General features: G+C 39.2%; 2 protein-coding genes across 4 annotated transcripts in view; one reads left to right on the forward strand and one right to left on the reverse strand.

Annotated features, from left to right (window-relative positions):
- The window catches only part of mcph1 (microcephalin 1), a 29979-nt gene that overhangs the window by 7819 nt on the left and 5315 nt on the right, over positions 1-16845 (forward strand). For all 3 annotated transcript variants that reach the window (XM_085800231.1, XM_085800233.1, XM_085800232.1), the window contains 3 exons: positions 1915-1952; positions 2091-2253; positions 2343-2420. In XM_085800231.1, coding sequence (XP_085656357.1) covers positions 1915-1952; positions 2091-2253; positions 2343-2420 — 279 coding nt within the window. The remainder of the gene's footprint in view (positions 1-1914; positions 1953-2090; positions 2254-2342; positions 2421-16845) is intronic.
- On the reverse strand, positions 3484-16210 carry angpt2a (angiopoietin 2a). The gene is made up of 9 exons (XM_085800234.1): positions 15820-16210; positions 12246-12401; positions 10863-10984; positions 10507-10745; positions 9795-9922; positions 9168-9269; positions 8269-8435; positions 6345-6475; positions 3484-4821 (listed from the first exon to the last, which is right to left on the reverse strand). The coding sequence occupies exons 1-9, from the start codon at positions 16087-16089 to the stop codon at positions 4649-4651; spliced, it is 1488 nt and encodes a 495-aa protein (XP_085656360.1). The 5' UTR covers positions 16090-16210; the 3' UTR covers positions 3484-4648.

Raw genomic sequence — 16845 nt, forward strand, 5'->3', positions numbered from 1 at the left:
CTGTATGGTGCAACAGCCAACAATGATAAACGCCACATTGCTCAACTTCGGGTGCAAACATTGTGCATTTGCTGTTTGCTGCTACTTTTGTGTAAGTAAGTAATACAGATAACAGAATTATTAACCCTTATTTGTTAACTCCAACCCTCATTTTAAACAGATTACAAATGCTCAGTATTAAATGAGTGGTCTGGGGAATACACTTAATAACACAGCCCATCTTTCAGTCCTTCAAATTCAGTACCGCCCTTTGTCATATGTCATTCACCCTTTTATCTCTTCATTATTCTATCCTGCTCCACTGTCATTATCTATTAAAGATCAGTTCTTTGAAAAGAGGTCGACTTTAAGCGTGCACTGCTGGGCGAGGTGCTGGGGCACCAAAGCAGGGGGTCTTTATTGAAATTCCCCATCACTCTCTCATCATTTCTTGTCATCTCTGCACAGTGAATTCTACAAGAAAGCACAAAAAATAACATATATTTTTTGAATCAACCATCAACCAAGGACAAAGTCTCCTCATTTAATGTGATTTTGTTTGAAGGTGAATTACACATGAGGGAGTTTATTCTCTTTTATAAATCCTACCAATCAGAAGCAGTTTAGGACTATATTCACAAAATATTCACTGATATAAAGTGCTGTATAGACCCATGGTCTTTGCTGGGGTCAGTCTTTATCTAAGGTGCACTGATATTTATAATTTCCTCTCACAGCTCCAGTTGACTTCCACATTTGCAGAGACCCAGAGTCCTCGCCTGTCTTTGATTTTCTAAAAAAAAAAAAAAAAAAAAGTCATTTTCAGTAGGCACAAAATTGTAGCCATCAAGGAGACCTAGTCATACACTGAAGAATTTCCTTCATTTGTGCTCGGAGACCCTGCTGTGGTTCACACCAGCTCTTTGTCGGTGCCACATTATGCGCAACTCATTCTTCAGTGCCTGTTTTCTTGAGCTGCTGCCAAAACATGTCCACCGCATGAGATAAGCCAAAGTCCCCTATTGAGGAATCTTCAGGGAATAGCTTCCCATATTTTGATTTGTGAGACTTGATTGTTAAAGGCTTCTTAAATGAGCCGCTCCTCCATTACCTATCGTTAGCAGAAGATAACCCTGTTGTGGATCATTAACAAATTGGACTATAAAAGCATTTTTAACCAAAGACAACTTCTGTCAGGGCAGTTAAAAAGTAGCAGTCAGGGGTTGACAACAATCAACACCATGACCAACTTGATTATGATGGATAATGTAACTTTTACCTCTGATGGGGGCAGGACTGGTGGGCTGTTTTGGCACCACTGTGTTCAACAGGCCTTAACCCCTGACTTCCAGCTGGGGGACCAGATACCAGAGTCTGGTGGGAGCGGACCCGGGGGTCCTGTTTGTAACTGCTGCTTAGGTGTTTGTGTCGATGATAGCTCTCTGTTTAGGGCCAAAGTACGTGGCTGGATGGACCACACTTGTCAGGTTACAAATTTACAGTTCCGGTTCAGTGGCTCTGAATATGTTTTTCTCGACCCATGGCCTTGGTGTTTGATTTCCTTTTTGGTCTCCATGCAGCTATGTATCTGGCAGGGTTGTTAAAGTGCATGGCCTGTTTGGCTGTAGAATAATCATCATTTGACATCTTCATTGCTGTGTCATTTAACACACCAGTTCGCAATAAGATTAACATTAACATTCATTGAATTTCCAAGGATCTTTGAGCCATTTTGTACAATTTATATTGGCTAGTTTAAAGCTTAGATTAGTGTTTCAGCCAACCATTTCTCTTTTTGCTTCTACAGACACAAGCCAATAGATAAACATTAAGCCAAATTAGTTCTACTTACACATCCAAAATATATGATTGTTGTCACACATCATAAAGTTTTGTTTTGGCCCTGTCATAAATTAAATGTGTTTGCTGTTTCAGGCTATGAGAACATTGGTCATGACAAGCATGCCCACAGAGTAAGTAACTCAGACGTTTAAAAATTTTGCCTCAGGATAAAATCTCCCCAGAAAACCTTCACTGCATTGATGAACACATTGACATATCTTGATAAATTGTTTATGTTGGATGCTTTCTGTTTTGTTCTCCTCTTGTAGGCACCAGCAAACTGTGCTTCAGCTGGTGAAGGCACTGGGTGGTTTTTCAGTTGCCGACCGTGTCTGTGAGAGCACAACTCATGTGGTGTCCGGGGGTCACCGGCGGACCCTCAATATTCTGCTGGGCATAGCTCGTGGCTGCTGGATCCTCTCTTTTGAATGGGTATGTAGTTTACTAATGTTAGGAGGCAATTACATGTTAATGGTGAACTGTTACAGTATCTTTTTTTTTTTTTACTTTTCCTTGAGTAGATTCTTTGGTGTTTGGAGCAAAGGCAGTGGATTCCTGAGGAGCCTTATGAACTTTCAGACCATTTTCCAGCAGCACAGGTGAGAACTAGTACTAGTTTAGTAGTAAAAACAAAACAAAACACACAAATACTGCCAATTACCCTGACGCTAAACCTCATTATTTTTACCACTGGTGCAACAACAGAAATGTTTGTCATATTTTTCACTCAAGACGATTTTACGTGTAAAATGTTTTATTTTGTACATGAACGTGTAAACCATTACGTTCATGACAAAAGATACAATTTTCAGTATATAATCAATTATATTTTATCCAAATATATTATCCCTTTTCACACTCATAACTAATAAAGGATCGTAAAACCAAAGCTGAGGAAGTCAGTCGGAAACCTGCTATTTTTTATTGCCAGTCATCCATTTTCAGTCCGCTTGTTTTTCCTGAAGCATCCTGTGTGAAATGTGAATGTTGCCTCTTCCTGAACTCGTCATTCATGAATCACTGTCCCCTCCTGCCACTGCAAGGGAAGACATGGGGGTCTTGATGCAGACAGATGTCAACAGATTTCCTCTTGAAATTATGTGATGGCTTTTGTTGCGACAGCGAAAATATTTTCATGCCCTGAAGGCCTTTTATCATTTGTTTACTCCTCAAATCACAAGCTTCTCTGTTTAATTCATACTCTTTGCCCTGAGGACCACGGTGTTACTTTCGGCTGCTGTCACTGTCGTTGAATGGCATTGTTTAAAAAGACCACTCAGCAATGTTGAAATTTTCATCTCTAGCATATTCACCTCACACTTTGCATATATGACACTGATATTATAACCCTATCATGTGCAGCTCTTCAAAATAATGATGCATGGCCTCATAATTCAGCAATAAGGTTAAAAGATTTAGACATACATATCACAAGGCCATTATTGGACCAGTTTTATCACTTTGAAATAAACTCAACTCCTTGTGTGCATGAATAACATCCTAGAATAACCTAAATGTCCCATTAATATTTATAGGAAATCAAATCATTGATCGGGATTACTTTATGGCTATATAGGATAGATTGCTGTTTTCTCCACAAGCAGATTCTCAATACATTTCCCCAAAAAGCAGCAACAACAAAAAGTGAATATTTGAGATTTTTTTTATTTTGAAGTAGAAATCACAAAAGATTACTGAAAACATGTGGTGATCTGGCATTTGTGCATTCACCAGACTGTTCAGTGTTACAGTGTAGAACAAGAACAATTGTGGAAAAGGACTGAAGAGCCATATCTTAAGTTCTCTGCCTTGTGGCTGTGTTTAATATTCAACTTCAGGTATATAACAGCTGGTAGAGCATTACATTCAGCCACTCTAACAAAACCTAAAGCCAGTGTTTACTTGTGAGAAACTCACTTGGACATCATGCCATAAATTGTGCTTGTTGTAGCTTCAAAAGAGTCACTACATAAATAAAAAAAAAAATACATTCCCAAAAGATTGCAAAGAGATCATCGTCATGAATGAGCATGTGGGAAGGTACGGCCACTGCAGAACAATAACAAAAGATATCCTCTTAGTTTATGTGCAATGAAATAATTAAGTAGCTTGGAACTAGGAGGCACTCACGATCTATGAAAAATCTCTAGCCCATATAATAGTGTTAAATATCAGCCTTAAACTCTACATATAAATTAAACAACAAATGTACACACATTCTCTGGAGAAATACAATCCTAAGAGAAACAATTTCTGTGGCATTTTTACATTTGCATTTACATTGTAGGTATTCTACAAAAAACTTTCTAGAACATATAACAATCACTTTGAGCCAGTTGTGTTCATGTTGTACCATAGTATCTTTCTAAAATGAACTATTAGCAGCTACTATCCAAAGTCTAGTTAAATGGCTGCTTAAACTATATCAAAATCATTCAAAAAACATAAATGAATGTCACATTTTACTCTGGCCTCTCCTGTTGAGTTAGCTAACTGTTATAACTCTCTGTAATCACTATATCTCGTTACGTATACATACAACACACATAGACATAGATATTTTCAGTATAGATATTTGTCTGTTATTTTTGTCAGTCCATAATTAATAATATTTTTTTTTCCTTTTTTTTTTTTTTGCAACAACCCATTTCATAAAACGTATTAAACATATAAACATGCACAAAATATGTCTTTTCGAAAGGTAGATAACATTATTTTCATTAAGTGCTTTGGCTTCCTTGAGATTTTTTATTTTTGGCTTTGTTGTTTTTTGCTGTTTGTCAGGCAGAGTTTTCTTTCCCACTTTGTTGAATCAGAGAGTGACGGCTCAAAGGGGACCAGCGAAGTCCACTGGTCTGATCATCATCGTAGTGGACTTCAGTGAATAGCCTGAGCCTTTCCAGTAGTACCATTTGATTCCATTGAAGCGGTTTGAGTTTTGGCCCTGTTGGTAATACATCCCGTTCAAATTGGAAGGACCACAGGCATCAAACCACCAACCTAGAGCATCAAAACAAAGAATCAGTTTAAAGGAACATGAAAGAAAGAAAAACTGTACAGCAGGGGATGACTACTTTTTATATTGTATAAAATGGTTACTTTTTGTTTTTTGAAAGGGCTTGTTTGGTTTGAGAATTTTGACTCACTTAACTATTTCAGTGTGCCATGTGTTTTTATGATAATATGGCAAACTATTATAACAAAATCAGATATTACACAATGGAAAGCCATTTTTGGAACTGAATCATCTTCATGTTTCCTTCTGATAACTTTCAGTCAATTTATTCTCATAACAAATGCATTTTTGAAACTTAGAATGTAAGTTGAGTTAATAATCTGAATGAAATGGTGGTAGAGATTTCAGTAAATAAGTACTAATGTATATTTTTCAAGTCATAATAAGAGCTATAAAGCTTCAGCGGAGTGAATTTATTAATACACTTTCCACTATGCTGCTCATGTGAGCTGTAATTAATGCTGTCATGGCATTACATTAGCTGCCAGTTGAGCTGTTAAAAAGTGGCAGTACATTCTTCCGTCTTGTCATGGTGACAAGGCAGGCGTTTCACATTTGACAGTCTCAACTTGAATTGGAAGTGACAGTGTAATTAATGCTGCTCTTACTGGATTGTCACTTATTGTTGACACACCCTTTTTTTGTTTTAAATCCCTGTGACACTCCTCAAGTTTTCACCAGTGTGAGCTGGGAAGAAACTGACTTGACTGATAGCTTGGTTTATGAACTGAAGGATTGTCAAATGTGTTGAAAAAAGGGTGTGTGACAATCCAGTAAAACCCGAAAACTTAATTTTCAGTTAAAAGCATGTAACGATTGCTTCTCAATAGGTTATAGTTTTACGAGCTATAATTTCACACTGTTCTCAAACATGGCTTCCACTGAGTTACGGGCTTATTGCTCACTCCTCTTACATTGTCAAACTCACTCAAAATCAGACAGAAACATAGATAGCATTGTAGTGATCATTTTTCTGCTTTGAATTACATATATAGGTTTGCTGCATCCATTCATATTTTTGTTCATTCAAATTGAGGCAGTCTCATGTCGGTACTTTTTGCACTGGGTCAGTGCCAGTCAGTTACAATTGTGCATAATGTGCATATTGAGTCCCCTGTGAGAGACGCCTCATGGGAAAAAAAGGGAAAGGGTTAGCTTTTTCATGCTTTCATGCTCACTTGGCAGACCCCGACACAGAGAGAGACAAACTTCTGGCAGTGGAGTCACTTTCAAGGGAACGGAGGAGGACCTTTAAGCTCTGTTCCCAGGCTATTAATGTCAGCCATTGTAGGGACTGAATTCCCCAATGAGTTGATCAGTGATTAACTCTGAGCTAATTGTGCTCTTTGACCTGGCAACAAAAGTACAGGAGCCCTTAAAATGCCCTTGAAGATTTTTGGGGAAAGTGCCAAGATTTGGGGTGGTTGGGAATTTGTTCCTGTTTGCCCTATGCAAATTGACGTGATTTTTGCGATGAACATGTTATCCACAAATATGCATTTCTTACCCCCTGTGGTCAGTTGTGAACATTTGCAAACACATTTGTCATTGTCTGCATCCTTTGTACTGAAATCACTTCCTGGCTGCCCGATGCTGCTTATTTTGCCTGCTGTTCCACTGTAGCCCTTAAGGTGTATCCTGTAGAATGGAAAAGGAAAAATGAAGGAAGAGGAGGAGGAAGTTTGTGACTACTGTTCCTCAAAAGGCAACGTCCTACTCACTCATACAATTTCTGGCCATTGCTTCACTACTACTGGATGTAAAAGAGGCTTTGGCAGAAGGATTAATTGTGTGCTTGCTTACTATTTGTTTATTTTTGCTGCTGTTTCTGAATTTAACAAGCAGTTTAATGATTCTTGTTTTGTTATGGAATTTTTTCTTTTTTTTCCAAAGGATGTCTGTATGGTATTTGTGTGGGGTCTTTGTAGGAGACATATGTTGCTGTGCCCTGTAACTCAAGTTCAAATTGGTCATAGTTAAGGCGGCTTAAGACGTGAATAGCAGCATTTCAAGGTCTGTTTGCCAAATTCAAAAGAAGTATCCATTCCATTTTGAAATCAGTTTTGGTTCAGGAGGGACAATACCTCTGAAGGTTGTATTGTCGCCAAGAGGTGCAGATTGAATGTTAGAAATTCAAGACATTTTATGTATTTCCTATTTTTCAAATTCTTACCAGTTTTATTACATTTTCTTTGGGCTCATGCCAGTACCTCTGGATCAGGAAGTCTTATACAGCAAGATCCAGAGAACTGTCAGGAATCTCTACAATGTGATGTGCTGTAGTAGCAGTAGTAGTAGTAGCAGTAGGTCAGCGATTATGATCACAAGCTAGTGTTTACAAAAGTTGTTTTCAGGAAATAAACACACTGTCTGTGCCAAAAAAAAAGTCACCTCCTGGATTTAACAAAGCTAATAGTAAGAGCCTCCCATTGGATAATTACTGCATCATGATTGTGTTTCAACTGGCAACAACCTGTTTAACCCTAACTGATGCGGTCTCATTTCTTTAACAACTATCATCTGTGGTCGTGGAAAAGATGTTAATCTGTTTCAGAAGGGTCAAACTATTGGCATGCATCAAGCAAATAAAACATCTAGGAGTTTGCTGAATCTACTAAAATTGGGTTAAGAAATGTCCAATGCATTATTAAAAACTAGAAGGATAATGGAGAACCATCATCTTCAAGGAAGAAATGTGGTCCAATGTTTTAACCCCATTGAGAATCTTTGAAAAATTCATGCAACTCTGGATGGAAATAAATGTTGTGACATTGCAGAAGCTTATCGAAACGATGCCACAGCAAATGCCTGCTGTAATCAAAGCTGAAGGCAGTCCAACGAAATATATATACAACTTTCATTGAGTCTGTCATAACAACAAATTATAAAATATTAGAATTAATGCTTCTTGCAAATTAGCGCAAAAAGTACACAACCAGAGTAAATTCACCACAAAACCTATTAATGTTGTTAAATCTTCCCTGGCAATGAGCCAATTGTGAAGCATAAGCCTGATGGTCAGTCTTTCACATCATTATTCACAAAATTAATTGTTGATAAAAAATTTGAGCCGGATGATAATCCTGACACAAACACTTTTCTATTCACATTCAAGCATTTTGTATGAGGACACAATTAAAGCCAAAACAAAAGATATTAGATTAGAAAACACTGCACCGTGTTACAAGGAGAACTGCCTCTGAAATGTGTCACTAGGATAGTTATTAATTTCATCATTATAGCCGAAAAGCTTTAATTTTTGAGGCTGCACTTTAGTTACAGCTGAAAACTGCAACAGCAGTTTTTGATATGTTCCGACTTCAAAAGCAATGTTGTAAGACAGAAAATTAAAATATTTAGTAAATGACACCTTGTTGGCAACGTGTAAATTACTGAGGGGAAATTTCTTTGATGTTGTCAGTACACCAGACCTGTAATTTTGTGCTTCGCTGTCGAGAGAAAATTGATCATATTGTGAAAATCCAGAATTTCCTTCCCAGTCGCTCAGCTGGATCCTCAATTTGTAGGACTGGTGATTTGTCAGCTTGGAGACAAATTCATTTCCCAACCAAAATTCAGCTGTAGGTTCTCCAAACCCCTGAAAAGACAAAAAAGAATTGTAATTAAACCTTGATGAATCCCTGCGGTAGAGCCATTTAAGATATCTTTTTCCATTAACGAAGCAGCAAACAGAGCGAGAATCACCATGTGCTGTTCATTTCTTGGCTATTACATTGAAATCTAGTTTCCCTTGTAGCTGGAATATTTCATCTGTGCTCAAAACACATCCAGCAATTAAACAAATCGAACACAATCCTTCATAAGAAAGTATTCCAGTTTTAATTGCAAAGGAAATTGCATGAATGCTTTTCTCTGTAATAACTGCTCTGTGGGGAGTTGAGATTGGACTCGATTCATTTTGGCGTGCTGTTACACTATTTATCTCTTTGGCGTGGGCACTATTTTTAGTAGTAGATTATCAACACAGTTTCAGATGCACAGACAGAAATATTAAATATACTGTGATTGAATGTGGAATTTGAATAATGGCAAATAGCTAAAACTATTGTGGTTTCAACTTTTACAATTACTTTGATGAATAGCGGATGGTGATGACTTCAGACCTTTGCCTGGGTGGCTGTAGTTTGTCCTTTCTCCTTCAGATTGTGTCTAGGAATTCCCTCTAACTGTGCAGAGTCACCAGGTCTTGGAAACACTTTCTTTCGATGGCCAGAACCAAATCTGGCTGCTGGTCTTGTGGATTTGGAGTGACAACGGTAGCCTAGGATATATATTTTTTAAAGGAAGAATTTCTTCCTGATAGTTTTACCTTTTTGTACTCTTGCCACGTTCGGTGAAAGTCAACATGGCCGTCAAAGCGTTTTTGTAGGACTGTCCAGCCTCCTCCTTCTGTCTCCATGTCACAGAAAGCCTTCAAACACATGGAAGAAAGAGGTGCTGAGATAAGTAATTAAAAATTAATGCTTGGTGAAGAGTTCATGGTCACTTATAATTGGACAATGTTTTCTTATTAGAGTTGGGTTAGAACAACTTTTAGTTTGCAGAGAGGGTTATACAGAATTGAAGTCCCAAGACCTTAAATCACTGAAAAGTATCTAAGGAGATCACAGTTTAAGCTCAAGTATGCACATCATTAATGGAAGTCTGAGAACATTTTAATTGAACTACCCCGCCCTCAAACACAATACTGTTTACTGCCAGTGGTGTGCAGTGTTTAATTTACAAGGTTATGTAAGTACAGATAGGACAGCGCATATCATTGTGCACGTATATACTATGCACTGTCATGGCAGCAAGTAAACACATACACAGAGTGGTACTGTATGATTCAGCAAAACAGCCCCTCTGCTTCACCACCAGGTAATTGAAGTTTTTTTTTTTCTATTCCAGCTTTATCTGATCTTAGTCTGAAACAATTAAATAGGGGTTACTTTACCTTAACCTCTGTGGTAGTGTTGGGTAATGTGAGTGTGTAGACTCCACTTTGGGTCTGTCCTGATTTATAGACAGCAGCACAGTCCAGGAAAGTGGTGGGATTATCCCGCAGCATGGCCGTTTCTGTATCTACAGAGAAAAATATTTACCTTTTTTAATTCTGACAATACTCAAATAAGCATCTAAGTGTGGCCTCCCTTAAGAAGTTCACATATTCTAAAAACAAATTAATATTTAGCATCAATATGACTGCTTCAGCCAGCACTACATTACGGCCGAACTCTGAAGATGTGTAACACTCGATAGTTGGACTGGAATCAACTGGAAACATAAACAGTTGGCCTGGCTCTGTCCAAAGGTAATCTAATGCACCAGCTATAGATTATTTCTTGGCCCTGAGCTGTTGTTAGACAATCAGCCTGCAGACAGATGGCAGCCAAGAAATGGTCCATCACATACTCCTGGTTCTGTCCGGTCCGGTGCAAAGCTAAGCTAACAAGTGGCTGGATATAGTTTCATATTTAACAGTCTATTCATGTTCACTCTCTTGACGTAATAGTGTCAGTGGAGCCAGTGTCTACAGTAGTCTTGGTCTATAGGTCATGACTATGGGTGTAGTAATATGGTGCAAAATAAGAGGTCTATATATGTATTTAGTTTTTTAGTGGTAACCATGGTTGAACAGGTTGTGATGACCTGTGATCCTGACTCACCTGGAACTGAGCCGACAGAGATGGTACTAATGAGTTTGTTGACAGTATCCAGCAGCTGCTGATGTTGATGCTGCAGGACAGTGTTGTTAGAGGAGACTTTGAGCAGCTCCTGCTCCAGCTCGCCTATGATGGCAGTCTGCCTTATTATTAGAGTCTGGAGCTGCTCCTTTTCTTCTTGAAGCATCTTCAGCTCCACTTGCCTCTGCACCTCGAACTCCCCAACTTTTTTCTCCAGGAAGCTGCGAAGAGGCAGATAACAAGTTCAGCAGCAGCTTTGTCTTCGCTCAACACATTGTTCAAATAGTGAACTGTCAGTGGCCCTGAAATGGTTTCGCCATGTGATTTGATGTCCTCACCTGTTTTTGTCATTCAGCTTGTCAATTTCATTTGTTTGGACAATTAGTTGTTTTTCCAACTTGTTTGTTGACAAGGAGTTCTCAAGAAGCTGACGCTCAAGTCGAGTTGTATGATGAATTACCTGCAAAGGAAAAACAGGCGGAGAGAGATATCTTATGAAATCCATCTTTGCATCCGCAGATGTTTACAGTATGTGCCCACATTATGATGTAAACTCTGAAGTCAAGTGTTTCACATAAGCCTCAAGACAGGCTCAAGGTCATTCAATAATGCCAGTCTGGTCCCAAGTTTAAGTCACATCCGGACACAGGATGTATTCTAGTGAAACAGTGGACAGAGGAATATTTTAATCTGACATAATGTGATTTTGTTGAAACGTGTGCTTGTGGTGCTGTTGAACTGTATTATACAATACAAACTGGTGTATAAGTTTGTCCACCTCATTCATATAAATGAGGATAAACTAAATAAAAAACACTTCTTTGTCAGGGAATACACTTGAATTACCACAAACTGAAGATTCTGTAAGAACTGTAATAGACTTGAATACATTTAGCAGATCTATATAAACTGCTATAACAGAGTAGTTGGCAAATTATAGTACAACTTATAGGAGTCTATAAAAAAAACAACTGAAGAGCAGTACACATGTGTAACAACAATCTTTAATGACAGACCAAACTAAAGATGCTTGTTGGTGTAAAGGCATTTTGTCGCTTTTGTTATTGCAGCAGCAGATGAAGTTCACACACACACACACACGCACACATGCCCAGTAACAGAGCCCCAGTTTGTGCCTCTAGAGTGAACAAACAGCCATTTGCAAAATGGAAAAGCATGACAGGAAAGAAGAACGAGGGTCCAATGCAGCAGACATACCTGAACAAGGGGAAACTTTCAGAATCCACGTATTTTCACAGACAGATGCCTCTAATTTCCCATTTTGGAGGAACTGAACTCAGCAAAAAGCAGGTTGTTTACATGGATCCAAGCTATGTGTCTCCAATGGAGCTGTTGATGTCTTTGAACAGACGGATGTCTGATTGTGACAAACTGATAGACCCTTTCTGTGGGAATATGAGTGTGCTAATAACAGGAAATGCTGTACAGTTGGCTCACATAAGGTCATTGACGTGTAGCCACAATAATAAACTGACGCAGTCATGCCTGTTTTTCCCCCCCTGCTTATTTTTTTTTACACTCCAAAGCTACATTATTTTTAATGCATTGAATGTTAGAGCACACTGTTAAACAACCACATCACAGAAGTCTCTTGTAGGTGCAGGTGCAAACGGTCTGACAGTTTGACTTTCTTAGATTTGTATTGCATGGCAGAGTGTGCTTCTCTGCGTGTTACAAAAAAGCTGAAAGCACTGGCTCACCTGTGCCTCCACATTGGTCAGTTTCCTTGTTTGCTCAGCAGTTTGACTCAGCAGGTTTGTTCCAATTTCAATCATCGTAGCTGTGTGGTTGTGTACAGCAGTCTGTTGGATTTGGACCATGTCCTGCTTCATGCTGTCCTGTATGTAGTTCTCTAGCTGCAGGAGAAAGACAATTGGGTTTAGACAGTTTATAACAACTATTATATCAACTCTATTGTTGTTTAAACCAGTGGTTACACTGTGCAATGCGGCGTTATATACACTGTCTGGTAGTTCTTCCATGCCGGGCAATGCTCACTGTTTCACTGCTTCTGTGAAAGGAGACACAGAGCAACTCTCTGTCTTTGCTTGAGTTCTTCAGCGACCTCATTTGTATTCAATGAGGGAAATCATCTTTTAATGTTGGTTCAGGGACAAACATTCATTTTGTGGTCACTGAACACTAACAAGGGTGCAGATTCTACCATTGTCGTACTGTAGAGAGTCACTGAAGTATAGACAGTTGCTCTCACTCATACATACTGTGCATTGTTATTGGGTACAGGAATATGTGTATCTGTCACATACAGTGAAACTCAAACCCTCTCTTCACAGCTCATAGAAGTTCCTTTGTTTAAGGTCCATGGGCATAGAATTAAGCAGAATAGTCTCATGGCAGGTAATTTCATTTTAAATCATGTACTTCCCAATATTTCAAAACCTCCTGTAGTTGAAATAGGAAGGTAATTTGGACTTTCGTGTCTAAATGTCATCCCAGAAACATGAATGAAATAATACATAAATTATTTTTTTATTATAAAATAATTAGAATGAAGGGTTTACTCATCAAATATCAAACCTCTTAATCATAGTTATAATACAATAGCTTAGAATGGGGGGTGGGGGCTTTGTTGGTCAGAGTTTCATCTTTACGAGATGTGTTCTTATCTACCTTACACTTTTGCCAGATTTAGACTGAGACTAGTCATTAAGTTATTTCCTGCATGGTGTTCCTGAGTGGCAATCAGGTCACACGACTCGTAAACAGGATGGAAGTGTTGAGTGAGGAGTTACATCCTTCATGATAGTATGACTTGTGCACAACTGGAAACCAGTGTCATCTGCAGTCAGTTTTCATAATAGCTTTTGTTATTTACTCATCAGTCAGCAACGCAACCCCGAACAGCTAATTTTATCACTATTTTTCTTACAACAAGAGCAGCAATTAGCGCTGATTTTGTTTGTCTTCCTCTTTCGCTCTCCCGTTTCTGTCTGTGTTATTGAGTCCACACAGAAATGTGTGCTAGGTGGAAGGATTTCATTTGACTTTTTGCCAGGATATCCCATTGACAGTCAGTGATCTAATCAGTTGTTTACTCCGTGTGCCTCAAAGGCGTCAGCGAGGAATGAGTGTGTTCCTAAGTCACACGAGAGCATGACAACAATGTGTTTTCCCCAGTTGTCTTCAGCTGGTGCAGCAAGAATAGGAAGTCCAGAAATTGTCACTAGATATTGAACTAGAGACCATTAAAATCTGGTGCCTCTCCTTTTGTGAAGTATTTGGGTGCTGTTACACATCATAATACCAATTCACAAATTGGTATTTTGACGTGTAACAGCACCCAAATACTGTATACAGTAGGTAAGTATAATTTGTGTTTTTACAAATAATTTTTCTTTATGGCAAAAAACAAGTTTTATTTAAAGGGATAGTTCACCCAAAATGGAAATTTCACTCATTATCTACTCACCCTCATGTCGACTAAGGGCTGGGAGAAGTTTCAGAGTTATCCGTGGCTTCTCTGGGTTACAGGGGGTCTCGGCGTAGCAGTGCATGTCCATATAACGGTTGCAAATGCCAACTGTCTTCGTAACAAAAAGACACACCAAAAAACATCCAAATACCTCCATGCTGCTCGTATGTAATGTCCGTCTTGTATTGAAGCCCCGAAATGTAGCGGAAGTTTCTCGAAGCTCCTCTTCCCGGTTCGTCAAATTTGGACGAACTGGGAAGAGGACGGAAGAGGAGCTTCCGCTACAAACAAGCTTGAAATATAGACTTATTTAATTTTTTTCGGGACAATTTCGCATTTCGGGGCTTCAATACAAGACGGACATTACATACGAGCAGCATGGAGGCATTTGGATGTTTTTTGGTGTGTCTTTTTGTTACGAAGAAAAGTGGTATCCATTTGCAACCGTTATATGGACATGCACTGCTACGCTGAGACCCCCTGTAACTCAGAGAAGCCACAGATAACTCTGAAACTTCTCCCAGCCCTTAGTCGACATGAGGGTGAGTAGATAATGAGTGAAATTTCCATTTTGGGTGAACTATCCCTTTAAGGATGGAACATTTATTTTATGAAACTTAAATCATAACTCTTCACAGCGATAATATAGCGATATTTTTTCTCACATATTTATCTTTCGAAGTGCAAATTAATGTGGTGACAGCACCTAACCCTAGAAATGGGAGTCCTTAATTGATTTACATACTGATGTGAAACAGATAAAACATCCTGATACAAGTACAGGTAAATCTTTAGAGACACAATTTTATTGGAAGTGCCTCTTTCTTTGTAAGAAATGCGTAACCTGCAACTTAATTAGATGTTTCATCGGGCTAGTTGTAAAACTTCCTCTTGAACATGAACCGCCTTTGATTTCTGATGCAGCAGGTTTCGTGTCTGTCAATGTGAGTGTAGTTACTGAGTAGCAGCGTCTCTAGATCATGAAGAACATCAAAGGCGAGTGCCCTCTGAGCCCTCCTGTGGAAAGGATCAGAGCTTGTTTTATGTTACGAGACGGGAATCGCTTGGTCAAGCTGTGAGATGTTCTTGTCTTGTCTGGCTCGTCTTGTATAGCACTGATCATTAATCACACTCTGAAGTGGATGTAGAGAGGCAGCCAGAGAAAGAAGCAGTTCCCCTTCTTTCTCTCGCTCAAGTAAAGACTCAGCAGGCTGAAAGGAAACCGTGCATCCCTCGTGTGGACACCTGTGCTGAGTTTTTGTTGGCTGTCAGAGCCATTATGCCCCTTTTGTACTGAATAAAAGTGCATCGTAGACACTCAAATTAATTCCAGCACAGTCTATAAAGTTTATTTTTTTCTAGACAGAATCTCGGAGATATACATTCAGATAAAAATGTTTTGTAATTGTAAAATTTCATACATGCTTTTTTCCTTATTTTAGTGAATATGTTTTATCGCTTTAAGTGGTTAAGCATTGTTAATGTCATCACCGCACTTAACAAAGAGCTTGTGGTTCATTATGAGCCTAAAAATCTGACCCTCACATAAGTACAGCTGAAAAAAAAAAAAAAAGTTTCTTGTGATTTGGGATGTTAAAATGTGCCTGTTCCCTCAGAAGAGGTTCACTAGATACTAGAAAGGTTTTAGTGGAAAATCTTGCAAGGTACAGACATACTGGATAAATCTGAGTCCGGTGAATTGCTGCACTGACACCTGTGTGGATGGTTTCTCTTCTCCGCTCCTGTCTGTCACATACGTAAAACAGACTTTTAAAAATTTTCAGTTGCTAGAGTATGTTTGTTGTATGAATGTGATAATCGTGGATGTGACTGAACTTTACCTTAAGCAGCCACTGCGTGTTGTTCTCCATGATGATCTCCAGTTGCTCCAGCCTTTGAGCCGACTCGTCGTTGTCCACGGGTCCATCCTTCTGAACTGGGTAGTTGTAGCTGTTGCTTTGGCTTTGGCAGTCTTCCTGCTCCGGCAGCAGAAAGGTGTAGCTGCATGGCCCGTTTTGGATCTGATATTGTTTCTTACCAGGAGCACTGTATCCTGTCCCTAGACCGAGGCAGAAACTTAAAACTAGCAAGTCCACATTCAGCATCTTCATAGTAGTAGTTGTTCAAATGAAGCACAACTTCAGGTTTTCCCTTTAACTTCTCTCAGTGGATGTGCGTCTTTCCCCAGTAGCATCCAAGTGTAAACAATCCTCTTGAGGTCCTGCAGATTCCTTTTATTAGCTCTCAGTGGTAGGAGGAGAGAAAGCCCATCAGGATTTAGAGGTAGTGTTTCTTTCCCGTAGGTTACCGGTGCCAGACTGCATGTGCTCGCCTTTCATCAAGCCCCCAGCCACTTGTTGGAGCTGCCCAGGGCTCCACTGATTAGCTAGTGTTTTTTAACCACTCCCCCCCTCACTGTGGCCAGTCACTGTGAAGAGCAGTGAAGTGGAGACTTCTTTTCTCAGTGAACAACACAGAGACAGATGCACAAACTACACATCTTTCACTATATCCTCTACGCACGTGTGTGTTTTTTTTCTGCCAAGTCGAACAGCCACTCAGGATGCAGCTGTCCACCTTCAGGACACTGTGATAGTAACCGTGTCCATCCCATTCATTGAAGAATGTTTCCCGGCCCACGACAAACATTCAAGCATCTTTGAACAGGCCATTCAAAGGAAGAAGTCTGTGTGTAAATCACACCATTATGTTTTTACGTAATATATTTCCTACCATGCTTTTTAAAGATGTTAAATCTATATTTTAATTCACTGAAATCAACAGGTTTTTCACTGAAATTCTTTAGTGTGTCACTTTTACGGCATTTTCCAAGAGACTGGAGTGTTTTTCAAGCATCCTCTGTCAAC

Source organism: Trachurus japonicus, chromosome 15, assembly GCF_045865225.1.
Source record: "Trachurus japonicus isolate A0001 chromosome 15, Traja_1.0".
In the NCBI taxonomy this organism is placed as follows: Eukaryota; Metazoa; Chordata; class Actinopteri; order Carangiformes; family Carangidae; genus Trachurus; species Trachurus japonicus.